The following is a 13,110-nucleotide window of genomic DNA, read 5'->3' on the forward strand; positions in this document are numbered from 1 at the left end:
CTGAACATATTGTATCGAATCGTATCGTGAGCTGAACATATCGTATCGAATCGTATCGTGAGCTGAACATATTGTATCGAATCGTATCGTGAGCTGAACATATCGTATCGAATCGTATCGTGAGCTGAACATATTGTATCGAATCTTATCATGAGCTGAACATATTGTATCGAATCGTATCGTGAGCTGAACATATTGTATCGAATCGTATCGTGAGCTGAACATATTGTATCGAATCGTATCGTGAGCTGAACATATTGTATCGAATCGTATCGTGAGCTGAACATATCGTATCGAATCGTATCGTGAGCTGAACATATCGTATCGAATCGTATCGTGAGCTGAACATATTGTATCGAATCTTATCATGAGCTGAACATATTGTATCGTATCGTGATCTGAACATATTGTATCGAATTGTATCGTGAGCTGAACATATTGTATCAAATTGTATCGTGAGCTGAACATATCGTATCGAATCGTATCGTGAGCTGAACATATTGTATCGAATCTTATCATGAGCTGAACATATTGTATCGTATCGTGATCTGAACATATTGTATCGAATTGTATTGTGAGCTGAACATATTGTATCGAATTGTATCGTGAGCTGAACATATTGTATCAAATTGTATCGTGAGCTGAACATATCGTATCGAATCGTATCGTGAGCTGAACATATCGTATCGAATCGTATCGTGAGCTGAACATATCGTATCGAATTGTATCGTGAGCTGAACATATCGTATCGACTCGTATCGTGAGCTGAACATATCGTATCGAATCGTATCGTGAGCTGAACATATCATATCGAATCGTATCGTGAGCTGAACATATTGAATCGAATTGTATCGTGAGCTGAACATATCATATCGAATCGTATCGTGAGCTGAACATATTGTATCGAATCGTATCGTGAGCTGAACATATCGTATCGACTTGTATCGTGAGCTGAACATATTGTATCGAATCGTATCGTGAGCTGAACATATCATATCGAATCGTATCGTGAGCTGAACATATTGAATCGAATTGTATCGTGAGCTGAACATATCGTATCAAATCGTATCGTGAGCTGAACATATCGTATCGAATCGTATCGTGAGCTGAACATATCGTATCAATTGTATCGTGAGCTGAACATATCATGTCGAATTGTATCGTGAGCTGAAGATATTGTATCGAATTGTATCGTGAGCTGAACATATTGAATCGAATTGTATCATGAGCTGAACATATGGTATCGAATTGTATCGTGAGCTGAAGATATTGTATCGAATTGTATCGTGAGCTGAACATATTGAATCGAATTGTATCATGAGCTGAACATATGGTATCGAATTGTATCATGAGCTGAACATATCGTATCGTGAGCTGAACATATTGAATCGAATCGTATCGTGAGCTGAACATATCGTATCGAATCGTATCGTGAGCTGAACATATTGAATCGTATCGTGATCTGAACATATTGTATCGAATCATATCGTGAGCTTAACATATTGTATCGAATCATATCGTGAGCTGAACATATCGTATCGAATCATATCGTGAGCTGAACATATTGTATCGAATCATATCGTGAGCTGAACATATCGTATCGAATCATATCGTGAGCTGAACATATTGAATCGTATCGTGATCTGAACATATTGTATCGAATCATATCGTGAGCTGAACATATTGTATCGAATCTTATCGTGAGCTGAACATATTGTATCGACTCGTATCGTGAGCTGAACATATTGTATCGAATCATATCGTGAGCTGAACATATTGTATTGAATCATATCGTGAGCTGAACATATTGTATTGAATCGTATCGTGAGCTGAACATATCGTATTGAATCGTATCGTGAGCTGAACATATTGTATCGAATCATATCGTGAGCTGAACATATTGTATCGAATCATATCGTGAGCTGAACATATCGAATCGAATCGTATCGTGAGCTGAACATATTGTATTGAATCATATCGTGAGCTGAACATATTGTATCGAATCATATCGTGAGCTGAACATATTGTATCGAATCGTATCGTGAGCTGAACATATTGTATCGAATCATATCGTGAGCTGAACATATCGTATCGAATCGTATCGTGAGCTGAACATATTGTATCGAATCGTATCGTGAGCTGAACATATTGAATCGAATCGTATCGTGAGCTAAGCATATTGTATCGAATCATATCGTGAGCTGAACATATTGTATCGACTCGTATCGTGAGCTGAACATATTGTATGGAATCTTATCGTGAGCTGAACATATTGTATGGAATCTTATCGTGAGCTGAAAATATTGTATCGAATCGTATCGTGAGCTGAACATATTGTATCGAATCATATCGTGAGCTGAACATATTGTACCGAATCTTATCGTGAGCTGAACATATTGTATCGACTCGTATCGTGAGCTGAACATATTGTATCGAATCATATCGTGAGCTGAACATATTGAATCGAATCGTATCGTGAGCTGAACATATCGTATCGTGAGCTGAACATATTGAATCGTATCGTGATCTGAATATATTGTATCGAATCGTATCGTTATCTGAACATATCGTATCGAATCATATCGTGAGCTGAACATATTGAATCGTATCGTGATCTGAACATATTGTATCGAATCATATCGTGAGCTGAACATATTGTATCGAATCGTATCGTGAGCTGAACATATCGTATCGAATCATATCGTGAGCTGAACATATTGAATCTTATCGTGATCTGAACATATTGTATCGAATCATATCGTGAGCTGAACATATTGTATCAAATCGTATCGGGACCTGAACATATTGAATCGAATCATATCGTGAGCTGAACATATTGAATCGTATCGTGAGTTGAAAATGTTGTATCGAATCGTATTGTGAGCTGAACATATTGTATCGAATCGTATCGTGAGCTGAACCTATTGTAACTAATCATATCGTGAGCTGAACATATTGTATCGAATCATATCGTGAGCTGAACATATCGAATCGAATCGTATCGTGAGCTGAACATATTGTATTGAATCATATCGTGAGCTGAACATATTGTATTGAATCGTATCGTGAGCTGAACATATCGTATTGAATCGTATCGTGAGCTGAACATATTGTATCGAATCATATCGTGAGCTGAACATATTGTATCGAATCATATCGTGAGCTGAACATATCGAATCGAATCGTATCGTGAGCTGAACATATTGTATTGAATCATATCGTGAGCTGAACATATCGTATCGAATCGTATCGTGAGCTGAACATATTGTATCGAATCATATCGTGAGCTGAACATATTGTATCGAATCGTATCGTGAGCTGAACATATTGTATCGAATCATATCGTGAGCTGAACATATCGTATCGAATCGTATCGTGAGCTGAACATATTGTATCGAATCGTATCGTGAGCTGAACATATTGAATCGAATCGTATCGTGAGCTAAGCATATTGTATCGAATCATATCGTGAGCTGAACATATTGTATCGACTCGTATCGTGAGCTGAACATATTGTATGGAATCTTATCGTGAGCTGAACATATTGTATGGAATCTTATCGTGAGCTGAAAATATTGTATCGAATCGTATCGTGAGCTGAACATATTGTATCGAATCATATCGTGAGCTGAACATATTGTATCGAATCTTATCGTGAGCTGAACATATTGTATCGACTCGTATCGTGAGCTGAACATATTGTATCGAATCATATCGTGAGCTGAACATATTGTATCGTATCGTGAGCTGAACATATTGTATCGTATCATATCGTGAGCTGAACATATTGTATCGTATCGTGAGCTGAACATATTGAATCGAATCGTATCGTGAGCTGAAAATGTTGTATCGAATCGTATCGTGAGCTAAACATATTGTATCAAATCGTATCGGGAGCTGAACATATTGTATCAAATCGTATCGTGAGCTGAACATATTGAATCGTATCGTGAGCTGAACATATTGAATCGTATCGTATCGTGAGCTGAACATATTAAATCGTATCGTGAGCTGAACATATTGAATCGAATCGTATCGTGAGCTGAAAATGTTGTATCGAATCGTATCGTGAGCTGAACATATTGTATCGAATCGTATCGTGAGCTGAAAATATTGTATCGAATCGTATCGTGAGCTGAACATATTGAATCGAATCGTATCGTGAGCTGAACATATTGTATTGAATCATATCGTGAGCTGAACATATTGTATCAAATTGTATCGTGAGCTGAACATATTGTATCGAATCTTATCGTGAGCTGAACATATTGTATCGTATCGTATCATGAGCTGAACATATTGTATCGACTCGTATCGTGAGCTGAACATATCGTATCGTATCGCATCGTGAGCTGAACATATTGTATCGTATCGTATCGTGAGCTGAACATATTGTATCGTATCGTATCGTGAGCTGAACATATTGTATCGAATCTTATCGTGAGCTGAACATATTATATCGTATCGCATCGTGAGCTGAACATATTGTATCGTATCGTATCGTATCGTGAGCTGAACATATTGTATCGTATCGTATCGTGAGCTGAACATATTGTATCGTATCGTGAGCTGAACATATTGTATCGAATCATATCGTGAGCTGAACATATTGTATCGTATCGTATCGTGAGTTGAACATATTGTATCGTATCGTATCGTGAGCTGAACATATTGTATCGAATCGTATCGTGAGCTGAACATATTGTATCGTATCGTGAGCTGAACACATTGTATCGTATCGTGAGCTGAACATATTGTATCGAATCTTATCGTGAGCTGAACATATTGTATCGTATCGTATCGTGAGCTGAACATATTGTATCGTATCGTATCGTATCGTGAGCTGAACATATTTTATCGTATCACATCGTGAGCTGAACATATTGTATCGTATCGTATCGTGAGCTGAACATATTGTATCGTATCGTATCGTGAGCTGAACATATTGTATCCTTTCGTATCATGAGCTGAACATATTGTATCGAATCGTATCGTGAGCTGAACATATTGTATCGTATCGTATCATGAGCTGAACATATTGTATCGAATCGTATCGTGAGCTGAACATATTGTATCCTATCGTATCATGAGCTGAACATATTGTATCGAATCGTATCATGAGCTGAACATATTGTATCGAATCGTATCGTGAGCTGAACATATTGTATCGAATCGTATCGTGAGCTGAACATATTGTATCGTATCGTATCGTGAGCTGAACATATTGTATCGACTCGTATCGTGAGCTGAACATATTTTATTGTATCGTATCGTGAGCTGAACATATTGTATCGAATCGTATTGTGAGCTGAACATATTGTATCGAATCGTATCGTGAGCTGAACATATTGTTTCGAATCGTATCGTGAGCTGAACATATTGTTTCCAATCGTATCGTGAGCTGAACATATTGTATCGTATCGTATCGTGAGCTGAACATATTGTATCGAATCGTATCGTGAGCTGAACATATTGTTTCGAATCGTATCGTGAGATAAGTGTATCGCCAACTCTCTAGTCACTACTTAATTTTCAGAACGTAACCCCTACAATACACAAGCGACACTCTATATCTAAAACCATTAGATTTAATAGTCCACCTGTCTACCAGACTCTGCTGGGAAACTAAGAAGATCAAACATTCCTGTCTATAACCCTGAAGGGAACGTCATCGAAGCCAAACACTTTCAAGTCCAGACTTGTAGCGTCCAATCACAGGCGGAATTAATCAGATGCTCTCCGTGGTAAACATCGAGAACTGGCCCGACTGGATGTTTTCTCCCATCGACTCACACGTCCGCCCCATCAGAGCATGGGCTTCTACAAGGTTCTCCAGTCTCAGCTCAAACTGTGTCTGAAAAAGACTTCCTGATTTCTTCCATTGCTTTTGAGTGAGTCGGTCGGTGTGGATGTTATAAAGTTTTTATGGATGTATATCAGATTATTTAATGGTTGAATTTAATATTTCAAATGTATTATAAAATACATTAAATATTTAAATCCAAATATTTGTTTATCGAATGGTCTTATTTTTTTTAACAAATCAATATAGGAAAATAATGTTTTTAAAGTGAATAAGTTGCTTCTATTTTATTTTAAGTCGGAAATATAATGAAGGATATCAGGTACATTAGAATATTGAATAGTTGAATTTAACTTTGAAATATTGGGCATTTTAAGCATTTTATAATGCTTTATAAAAAATAATTTTTAAATTGTAATTTTCTTTCTCAATTTATTATTTTTTTTTTTTAGAGATAGAATTTGATATTTTAATTCTGATAATTCAAAAATAAATGTTCCAAAATATTTTTTTAGTTCATTCATATATAGAAATGTTGGTATAGTAGTGCCAATAATAAATTGAATGTTACCATTTACACGCTCTATAACAAAATTTAAATTTTAAAAAAGTTTCAACATTTTTAACATGAAATTCATCAGTTCAATATTCTCATGACGGGTCAATACTCTCCCATAGGTGTGTTTGTTCAGTACCTGAAGGATCCATACTCGGGTGGAGGCTGGTACCGAACATGGGGCACTTCCCTGGAGTGTTCTCTCCTCCTCTGCTCCTGGTAGTAAACCCCTCCAGGATCCTGCTTGCAGGGGGAACCCATTCTTTTAAAGGGGTAGTCCGGGGGTGGACCCCGGTGCTCCGGCTTATAGTAGTCCCCCGGCGCTCCGGGCGGCGGGAGCTGGGGCGACAGTGGGGCGCTGGTGACCGGCGCGTGGGCCTTCACGCCGCTGGTGGCCAAAGACAGCTGCATGAGTCTCTCGCTCAGGGAGCGAACGTGTCCTTGTTTCAGGTCCTTCAGGCCGTCGTCCTGGAGGACTCGCCCCGTGCCGCTGACCCGCTGCACCGTGGGGCGCCCCTCGGTGCGCAGCTTGGAGTTGGTGACCCCCGTCACGTAAAAGGCGGCGCCCACCGTCGCGGGCATAGGCGTCTGTTGGGGTGGCGGGTTTATCTGCTGCGGAGGAGGCGGCCCGTGACCCCGGAAGTACTGGGACTGCACCTTGGCCTCCTCGTAGGAAGGCAGGTCCTCCGGGTTTGGACCCAGGCTCCCACAACCTTCGCTGCTGCCGCCTCCTCCCGGAACCCTGCCCGGGCCGAGCTTCTCCAGACCACTGTCCGTCTGCAGCTCCTGTCCTTGGGGCTCTTGCCGGGCGATGTGGGGGCTCATGGAGTGTTCATCGGCGGGGACCCCCTGTCCCTGACCCGGGTACCCTCCTCCTCCTCCGGCCGCTGCCGCCCCGCCGCCGCCGCCCCCCCCTCCCTGCTGTTGCTGCTGATGGAGCACATAGTTCCGGTTGATCTGCTCCTGTAGGAGGCGCTGCAGGACGGTGTTGCCGCTGCCGCCGGCGCCGTTGCTGCCGGACGGGTCCTCTGCTGCCGCCCTCATCTCCGCTTCACGCTGGCTACGTACTTCATGGAACGACAAGCTCCGCCCCCGGTCGATATTCCCTGCTAGGAAAAAGACAGAGAAATTGAAAAAGATACTTGAAAAAAAGATGGTGACCCCCCCCACCTCCCGCCCCGACGAAAGCCCGAGATGAATCAAACCCCCACCAAGAACCATCAATTTCAAGCCAAACCCGCTCATAAAAAGAACGTTTATTTTTTATTAAATCAAACCCTCAGAATTATCAGTCGACCCCACAAGAAGATTGAAGTGGGAAAAAAACTTTTGAGTGAATCATGCAACACACACACACACACCCCTTCTGACCCACTTATGAACACCACATTTAGATTTAGAACAAGTTTTCGGGGGGGAGACGTGGAAGCACGACGAGTCCTCTCGACAGCAATGTAACACATTTTCTAAACAATGAAGGAAGAGCTCATTACATCTAGAACTCTCTGTTATTCTTCTCATTCTCAAGGAGGAGGAGGCTTTTTTCCGAAACATCTGTGAGCGAACAGACCATGAAAAGAGGGAGAAAGAAACGTTAGCGTTTACAGGAAGACAGGACATTCTTCCATTTAAACACAGATTCATTGACGGCATCTTCCGATAGATTCCTGACCTCCCTGATGGTTCGCATGAAAGAAAGAAATCTCGTCTTTATGTGCTTGGAACAGATCCAGTAAGTTTGCATAGTAAAAAAAAAAGTAAAAATACTGGGGTAGAAAATAAGAGTTGACATGTAAAATATAACGAAACGCATCATACTTTTTATCTTAAAAGTTTATTTTTCCATTAACTAGTTTAGAACTAAATGGATTAAAAAACATTAGGCTGTAAATAATATGTATTTTTATTGATTTATTTTGTCTTTTGGATACTGTTTTTTCAACCAATATATTTATTTTGAATGCCAATATTCGTTTTTTTTAGCTAATATATTGTATTTCAACGTCAGTTTAACCTGGCACTATTCTAATACCAAACATCTTGTGCTAGCATAGCTGTACGCCGTTTATTTAAAATATTTGACAAATTACAAAGTGATACATTTGTTTTTGACCGAATTGAAAAATGTAAACTAAAACTTTTCTCTCAACACGTGGTAATTTAACAGTATATAGTCAAGGTCGGGCCCTTGTTTTCTTTAATTTGTCGTTGATTTCCATCCTTGGTACATTTATTTTGATTATATTATGAGAAGACAAAAAGACAATAACAGTAATTTAGGCCATGTTTTCTTTTTTGTCCTTTAGTCACATGATACACACAGGATTTACTACCATCGTTACGAGGCTCTAATCATTTTAACATGACATACATATAATATACATACATAAAACTTAATTTAAATGTACAACATTGTCTTATCTTATCTTTAACATACTTCCAGTGTGGCTTCTGTCGTCCTCCTCTCTTCTTCTGTGAAGCGACAGCTGGAGGCAGAACCAGAGGAGAGACGCAGACAGTCAGACAAAAAAACCACAGAAACAATAAAAAACAAAACGACCGGAATGCGACTTTTTCTGATGAGTCACGTTAAATAAACAGTCACGACAATCGAATGCAAAACAATTAAGACTCACTCACTCCCTCAAGATGTCCTTCTAGCTTCCCTAAAACAACAAAGCTTCTCACGTGTTTCTCCTCCTTCCCAGTCCTGGGAGTTTGCGGTAAATTGCTCAACTTTATAATCTGGTTTTACTCTCCGTGTGAAAACCTGCCTTTTTTTTTTTAACCTATTTTTCTATCTATTCTCAAGATTGTTTTTATCCTTTTCATACCTGTGTTTTATTGATGACCTCTCCAGAGACCATCAGTTACCGCAGCTGCTCAAATACTTTACATGTAACTAGTAACGTTTATTCAAGTAAAGAAGAAGAAGAAGAGGAAGCTCTGGTACCAGGGGTCTCAGGGTGTCGTCCAGATCCTTCAAATGGTGGTGGTATCAAGCCGGGACATAGAAGAGAAGACTCTGAAAGAAAGAAAACAAAACCATGATCAATAGGATATGTATATACAGTATATTAATATACGTGTTTGTACACAATTTAAATTGAGTTCTTATTCTTAAAAAGTAAAATAATAACAGAAAGACTTGAACAAAGTCATATTTTTTCACGATACTGTGTTGATATTCAACAACACTAAAGCGATACAAAAAATAAATCAATATATTTGCTTACAAAACATATTTAATTTTTTACCATATTTCTTTTACATGGTTCATATTTTTACAGTGTAAATAAAGACAAAAAAGAAATGTTTTAATAATTAAATACATTGTATTCTAATTTAATGTATACAATCAAACAAAGAAAGCCTGAGATTTTTGCATTCTTATTAAACTTTCTCTCCTAGATGGCAGCAGTCACAAGGTCTTCCGCAGCTTATAATATACAATGGAATTCCCCCCTTGAAAACTGAGGACAAGAGGATACAGTCGACTCCAGAAACTTTTTTTTAAAGCTTTTAAATGAAAGCAGTGAAATGAAAGCAGTTACGACAAAAGTTGCAACACCAGAGTCAAGTACTCGACAATACTACAAACACATCTTTGTTCCTACACGATATATATATATATATATATGTATATATATCGTTTCGTTCCCATGTATCGTGATACATGACATGTGATACAGACTCTTGACAATACACTGCACTACTGAGAACAATTCGGGAAGATTACCTGGGAAGTTTTGTCAAATCAACAATAACATATTTTGTCGCTGAAGTACTATGAATGTTTTTTTAGGTTTATAAGGGTATTTGATTGAATGATGGTTTTCTTTTACAGTTGATATAGCAATAAGAAGCCTTGTAAAAATAAAAAAACACCCTCAAAGCCACAAGAATCCAAATGGATCTTCAGAAACGCACCAACATTAAATAAATCCCTTCCTTGTTCCACTATCAACTGGAAATCTCAGGAAAACAACAAAATCTGTTTTTAAGTTATTCTGCTAAGAGATAAAAAAAACACCACAAAACAAACGCCTAATTTTCAGTCTCCAGGCGGGAAGGTTAGGGCGCCATCCTAGATGTATTACCCGTTGATCACTGAACAAACATAGATAGACAAACAACCTCTAGTACACTTTTGGCCTTTTGACAGAAATGCAGGATAACTGTGGCACACTTACACATGTGATATACACACATATATATATATATATATATAAAGTATATAGATATATAAAGATAGAGTAATAATGAGGCCAACATACCAGTTAGTTTCCTTGTCTCGTACCACGTTTACAACTCAATGCACGTGGTGACCCTAAAATCGAATCTAATCCAGCGCACATTAAAATTGATTATAAAAGAAATTATCAGAAAATGTACAATAATAAATACCTCTTTCTTTTGTTTTATTTGATTATTTTGATGGTCAAATGTTGTTTAGTAGACAAATAAAAGAAGTTTCTACTTGTGTAGCTTAAACAGGAATTAAATCATCATGAATCCCATACATTACTAAATAAAATCCTTAAAAAGTGACGATAAAGTGTAAAAGAGAAGGGAAATAAAAAGATAACTATTTTGAAGATCTTACCTCATTTCGTGCCACCTTTTTTAATTTCCTTTCAGCATAAGCATACAAGAGGATTAACTACTGGATTGAAAATATTTTTTTAAAAAAATGCTTACAAATTATTCCAGAAGTACGCAATCATCCCAAAACCAGGTCGATCAATTCTGTCAGTGTGACAAATAAAAGTGGAGCGACACACCTCTGGATCTATTCCCTCTCTCCAACAAACCAAGAGACAGGTGGATCAGTGGGACACTCCCACATACCTGTGCACTCAGGTAACCAACCGTCACTCACATTAACAATCCCGGCTCACTTCCCTTTTTTGATTTGTGCGACACCGATACGAGGCGCTAGGGCGGTTTGTCACGGCGAAAAGACAGAATCATGACACGGTCAACACCAGCCAGGTTTCAACCAGATTTTTGAACCGGGACTGAGTCAGCAGGAGAGTCTAGACTAGTTTTGTCAGGGAAAAATAGATCTGGGAACCAAAGAGTCAGAAACCTGTGTGTGTCATTAACATTTTAATAGTTTTAGGTTTTGTCATAGCCTCACCTAAACCCATTTACCTTTATTTAAAATGAAACAACCATAACCAGTTTCACTAAAAGACAAATAAAGTATGGTAAGAAAAATGAAATTTATGGAGAAGGAGGCATTGAGATGTTTGATACTAGAGACAAAAGCTCAGGTTTTTTAATTTACGAGAATAACTAGTAAAAACTAGTAAGTTTTATTGGCTTTAAAAATTACATGTTATTCTTATTATAGCCCTTTTTTGGTTCATATTAAAATGATAGTACGTCTACAATAAAATAATTAGTTTTTTTATTTTTATTTATTCGAATTTTACAAAAGTAGTTTTGTTTTTATTTCAAGTAATATTTTATTTTAACCATAGTTCTTTTATGGTTTATATTTCAATATTAAAATAAAAAATTAAATGAACATGCAAATATTAAAAGCATTTGTTAATTTTTGTGTTGCAATTAATCTTCAGGCCCCTAGATGGCAGCAGTCATTACATCCTCGACAGCTCAAGGAACCATGAAAAACTGGCGAGATCATGACCATGACTGAGGACGAGAGGATACAGTCGACTCCATCAGTTGATGTTTGGACATATTTTGGTTTTTAAAACAAATGAAAGCAGTTACAACTTCGTCAAGAGTCATGTGGTCTGTAAATTCTGCAACACCAGAAGTCAAGTACTCGACAATACTACAAATAAATCCTTGTTCTTACAGTATTTAAATATATTTTATGTATTGCATTTCGTATAGTTTCCCCTGTATAGCGATAAGTATGGTATCGCCTATTCTTGCCTATGCACACCCTTAATAAAGACATAATAATAAGAATTATATCACAATTTAAAGAACAATCAGTCATGTGGATGGTACACATTTTTTTTACTAGTATCGTGGAAACAAATAGCAATTCTCGTTAAGTAATCGTGTGTGTGTTTGTTTTTAAGAATATATTCTTCCGTTACCATCTTCTAAAAACACGTTCAGCGCCTCTTTTTGTTCTCCACCATTTGTAATAAAAGCGCCACATCAATAAAGATCTCTCAGTCGAGGCTGAGGAGTACTTTTAAAGAGTACTTTTAAAAGAGGCTAATGAGGAGTTACCACGATGGCGGAGCAAGTGAAGACGACAGAATCGGGATGATTAAGTGATGTGGATCAGAGACGCTCCCTCCCCCCAACCGACTCTGTGGTTTTCGCTTTGCTGTGTGGACTCATTGTGGAGAGATATCAAGTTCCAGTAAAACATGTGAGAGAGCAGCGGAGAGAGGGAAGAAAAAGAGGGAGGGATACATATTTGTTGGTTTCTGGTGGATCGGATGGAAGTCTGGCTCGGTGTGTTTAGGGACGAGCGCCGTTGGTCTTCGGCGGTCATGAGTCTTGGGTTTCAGTCAGCTGATTTCACCAAAATCCTCACTAGCTTTTTTTTTTTAATTATTATTGGAACCTAAATGTTAAATTACAGACAGTTTGAGCACATTCACTCTCCTCATGCATTTCCTTGCCAAATAAGTTAACTTCCTGGATGTTGTACTTTAATTAAAAAATATCAAGTGTCAAACTCAAACTCTGTCTGAGCCTTTATAACAAGTAAAAAGACGCAGGATGTTCATTGACAGAAATCTGGCGATAA

At 38.1% G+C, this 13,110-nt stretch overlaps 1 protein-coding gene across 5 annotated transcripts in view; it reads right to left on the bottom strand.

Moving 5' to 3' along the window:
* The window catches only part of amot (angiomotin), a 35,190-nt gene that overhangs the window by 12,614 nt on the left and 9,466 nt on the right, over window positions 1-13,110 (bottom strand). The window contains exons 1-6 of one of the 5 annotated variants that reach the window (XM_087806940.1): window positions 11,061-11,097; window positions 10,966-10,993; window positions 9,313-9,384; window positions 8,797-8,845; window positions 7,853-7,913; window positions 6,499-7,468 (exon numbers count right to left, since the gene is read on the bottom strand). In XM_087806940.1, coding sequence (XP_087663066.1) covers window positions 6,499-7,468; window positions 7,853-7,913 — 1,031 coding nt within the window. In that variant the 5' untranslated portion in view covers window positions 8,797-8,845; window positions 9,313-9,384; window positions 10,966-10,993; window positions 11,061-11,097. Of the gene's footprint in view, window positions 1-6,498; window positions 7,469-7,852; window positions 7,914-8,796; window positions 8,846-9,312; window positions 9,385-10,965; window positions 11,130-13,110 lie in introns of those variants that run through there. The other 4 variants (XM_087806941.1, XM_087806939.1, XM_087806942.1 and 1 more) reach the window with 4 other exon arrangements.

Source organism: Callionymus lyra, chromosome 14 (genome assembly GCF_982586985.1).
Source record: "Callionymus lyra chromosome 14, fCalLyr1.hap1.1, whole genome shotgun sequence".
In the NCBI taxonomy this organism is placed as follows: Eukaryota; Metazoa; Chordata; class Actinopteri; order Syngnathiformes; family Callionymidae; genus Callionymus; species Callionymus lyra.